The following is a 4,433-nucleotide window of genomic DNA, read 5'->3' as shown; positions in this document are numbered from 1 at the left end:
CTGTGCCTCTCCTCTCTTCCTCCAGACTCTGGGACCTTGATTTCCAAAGGAAATGCAAAATTTACTTTCATCAGAGAACATAACTTTGGACCACTCAGCAGCAGTCCAGTCCTTTTTGTCTTTAGCCCAGGCGAGACGCTTCTGACACTGTGTCTTGTTCAAGAGTGGCTTGACACAAGGAATGCGACAGCTGAAACCCACGTCTTGCATACGTCTGTGCGTGGTGGTTCTTGAAGCACTGACTCCAGCTGCAGTCCACTCTTTGTGAATCTCCCCCACATTTTTGAATGGGTTTTGTTTCACAATCCTCTCCAGGGTGCGGTTATCCCCATTGCTTGTACACTTTTTTCTACCACATCTTTTCCTTCCCTTCGCCTCTCTATTAATGTGCTTGGACACAGAGCTCTTTGAACAGCTAGCCTCTTTAGCAATGACCTATTGTGTCTTGCCCTCCTTGTGCAAGGTGTAAAGTCAGCAGTCTTCCCCATTATTGTGTAGCCTACAGAACTAGACTGAGAGACCATTTGAAGGCCTTTGCAGGTGTTTTGAGTTAATTAGCTGATTAGAGTGTGGCACCAGGTGTCTTCAATATTGAACCTTTTCACAATATTCTAATTTTCTGACATACTGATTTTGAGGTTTTCAATGGTTGTCAGTTATAATCATCAACATTAAAAGGAATGAACACTTGAAATATATCAGTCTGTGTGGAATGAATGTATACATTACACAAGTTTCACTTTTTGAATGGAATTACTAAAATAAATCAACTTTTTGATGATATTCTAATTATATGACCAGCACCTGTATCTCTCTATCTCTCTCTGTATCTCACTCTGGTGTGTAAATCAGGTTTTTATTTGTTATTTTTTAAATCAATTCTTTCCTATCACCTGCCAGGTGAATGGGGTAACTATGCCCTTCTCTCAGCCTGGGTATTTCCTGGTCTCAGTGGATGCCTGCTCTGGGAAAGTCACCAAGAAAACCTCATTTGGCAAGATGGATGCCAGGATGGAACAGTACCTAAAAACTGGAATACCAAAGAGGTGAGCCAGGGAAAATAGGATCACACTGCTCACACAATAGCAATATGGTATAAATATACAGCAGCAACAGAAAAGCAGAATTATGCAAGTCCTTGCTGAATTTACAGGCGTGTTTGTTTCCTCAACAGGTCCATAGTGCTCATGGCAACACGAGGTCAACCAGAAGGCCTGGTTGGTGTGGCACCATATCTGGTCTCCTTCGGTATGACCAAAGCTGCTGATCTGCACAGTAAAGGTTAGTGACGTGCTTTAAAATAGTTTCCCTTTCTTTGTCAGTTAATATATTTCTTTCTCACACACTCTTATTGCTACCTCTCTCCACAGAGAGTCTGACACTTTGGGGGTTCCAGGGTGGTTCTTCCCCCCCTCCGTGGGTCTCGCTACAAACCGGGCAGGGGGATGAGTTCCTGGGGCTGCAGGAGCGTTATTTGCCCCTGGGCTTGGAGGCATACGGCTGTACAGCACCTGCTGCTCAAAAGCGCAAAGACCTGGAGCTGCTTAAAAAGGCCACAGGACTACAATGACCAATGTGAATTACACAACTGAACTACCCAAAACACTCTTGCACACGGATACACAACACACACAACCAGCTGATGAATGTGAACTGCTGAATCTTTAATTTATTAACAATGGCAAAGCTGTTTACCAATTTCAAGTGGAGAGAAGGTATTTTATTATGAACGGGGTATTTTTGTGATTTTTGTGTGTGTGTAGGTGTAAGTATGCGTTGGGGCCGTTGAGTCAATGCACTTTCCTTTTAAAGACACAACTTGCCTTATCAGCCAAAGTGATCAAATGGAGATCTACAATAACTCAGTTGTTTATCTTGGACAACAGAAAACACAAACACAAATCAACCTGTAACATCTACCTACCAATCTTTATTATTATTTTTATTATTAATATGTAAATGTAAACAGAATGAATGAGATTGAGTGTGAAAACAGAACAGGATGGATTAGATACACACAGGCCAGTAGGAAATTATGAAAATAAATTGCATTGTCCCTGAAATGAGACCATGTTCGATTGGAACTGACAATGAAATGAGATGGATTGGATGTGCACAGGTCAAAGGGAAATAATGAAAATAAATGCCATTGCATCTAGGAATTAAACAGCAATATTAAGCCAAAAATGAGCATGTAGCGCAAAAACAGAGCCATTTATATTATTATATATATTTTAAAACCAAATCACAACAAGCCATATTAATATTTAAATGGTAATATAGATAATAATATATGTGGTAGCTTGCAGTAAAATGAATCTGGCTATCTTGCCTTTGTGACATACAAAAATGTTAAATAAACAGATAAGTTACTTCTATGAGTAATAATACAAATATTCTATTTCCACCAATCCTTACACACATATTTTAGCTTTTTTTGTCTGTAACAATTTAATCTTTGACTGGAAAACCTCCTCTGATCATCGCGCAGCTGTACAACTAAAGACTTTAAGCACCTTTTTATGGATTCCTACATGGACTTACTGGATCTTTTATTTCATTTCTTAATTTACTGTATCTCTTCTTAGTGATGGTGTCAAACGTGCTGGTCACATGTGCAGCACAAATATATATATATATATATTTTTTTTTTCTTTTTTTGTTTGCCTTCTCAAACAGAATTGAATGTTTTACCTTTCATCTGCCTCATTCATGAGCTTTTCATGTGCATTATCAGCAATACCATGTTGCATGATCCAATACAGCGTTCCTGTTTAGAGTTGGTACGCTGACTGTATAGTAGTGAGCAGCAAAATGCATACAGATCACATACCAGCTGTAGGGTATAAGGCTAATCTTTCAGAGGGTGTTTGGATGTGAGCAGGGCTCCCCCACTGAGCGATAAGTGACTGTGTGTCGTGTGTGTGTGTGTGTGTGTGTGTGTGTGTGTGTGTGTGAGTGTGAGTATATGGCATGTGAGATAGACACATAGAGATCCTCTGAAGGACAGTTGCCTTGTTGCCTTTTAACCACTCTACTGTTAAAATGAGAAAAAGAACGAGAATTATTTTCCAACCCTTACCTTTTGTTCAATTGATGCTTTGAAGATGCACAACCAGAGTTCTTAATTTTTTAATTAGAAGTGGGCTTTGTAAATATGGTGTTAAATGTTATAACTCAAACTGTACATGTAACGGAAATGTCAAACAGGTTGTTGTGTGTGTGTGTGTTTATTTACTGTGGGTTTTTGTCAATTGATAATTCAATTGAGGAAAAAAAAGCAGATTCTTTCAACATGGAAACTCAGCATTTGTATGAAATTGCGAATTAAATAAACATTTAAGCTTTGTCATAAAATCATATTTTACCATTTGCTTACAGCAGTAGCAAGAAGAGGACGGCCTGTCCTGAGTTAAAGGTCTGACAAGTAAAAGTGACTAGATTCAGTGTTTGCTTTTTGCACCACTTGGGGGCAGCCTAGTATTTTTGAGGAATTTCTGCTGCCTTCTTTGAAACGCCTTAGCACAAATCTACATTTTCACATCTGAGATGCTGAAATGAAGTCAGTACAGTAAATTGTATCCATTGACAATGTACACAAAAAAAATGTTTAAGACTTGTAAATGTATGTAGTATATAATTTCTGGAATAACTCATTAACATTGTCTGTTTTTCCAGCTTGGGTAGCTTTTAGTGCACTATCAAAATCAACCTCAAACTGCAGCCTGAAAATAACCACCACTGTTAATTTCACCACACCTGTCGCCAACACAGAGGGAGGTGGCCAGAGGGGTATCGTAGAGTTTCAATGAGCTTCCAGAGATCAAAGTTAACATCTTCTATCAAACATGTAAAATATTTGATGTACAGTAAACATATATGGCAAGATGGTTTGCAGCAGTTGCTTTTACTGCTATAAATTATGGATGAGGGACATGCTGCTGTAAGAAAATGATTTATTCATCATCCAAGAAGCAACTTGTTCTAAAGTTAGCGGTTAAAACTAAAATTACAGCAGCAACATATATGCAAGGGAAATGGATAAATTAAAGTTAATAGATTCAGTGTCCTGCCCCCTCAAATCAGACAGATGTGGCGTACTGCTGCCGCCAATATCCTAGTGAGATTGAGCATTACTGTGTGTCAGTGTGTGGAGGTCCTTGACAAGAAAAGGACATAAAAACTGTCATTGCCCAAAGAAATACAGTGCAGTCCACAGCCCACCATATGGCTCAGATAGTGAATTTACTTTTCCATAAAATGGTCTGTGACCATGAAGACTGAGTGCTCCCACACACTTGACACCATTCTGGAAATGAGAGAAGACAGATCGGTGTGACACAGTTTGCAGGCAAAACGATGCACACGAGGACAGCAGCTCCCACTGGCACCCAGGCATCTGCCATAAGGAGTCAATTGGGATTACGCTTCAT

At 39.4% G+C, this 4,433-nt stretch overlaps 1 protein-coding gene across 1 annotated transcript in view; it reads left to right on the top strand.

The window, feature by feature from the left end:
• Nucleotides 1-3,357, top strand: part of cemip2 (cell migration inducing hyaluronidase 2) — a 28,738-nt gene extending 25,381 nt beyond the window's left edge. The window contains exons 22-24 of the mRNA XM_046035828.1: nt 901-1,046; nt 1,175-1,281; nt 1,371-3,357. Coding sequence (XP_045891784.1) covers nt 901-1,046; nt 1,175-1,281; nt 1,371-1,570 — 453 coding nt within the window. The 3' untranslated portion in view covers nt 1,571-3,357. The remainder of the gene's footprint in view (nt 1-900; nt 1,047-1,174; nt 1,282-1,370) is intronic.
• The last annotated feature ends 1,076 nt before the right edge of the window (nt 3,358-4,433 follow it).

This window comes from Micropterus dolomieu, linkage group LG21, assembly GCF_021292245.1.
Source record: "Micropterus dolomieu isolate WLL.071019.BEF.003 ecotype Adirondacks linkage group LG21, ASM2129224v1, whole genome shotgun sequence".
In the NCBI taxonomy this organism is placed as follows: Eukaryota; Metazoa; Chordata; class Actinopteri; order Centrarchiformes; family Centrarchidae; genus Micropterus; species Micropterus dolomieu.
This window is presented reverse-complemented; position numbering and strand designations above follow the sequence as displayed.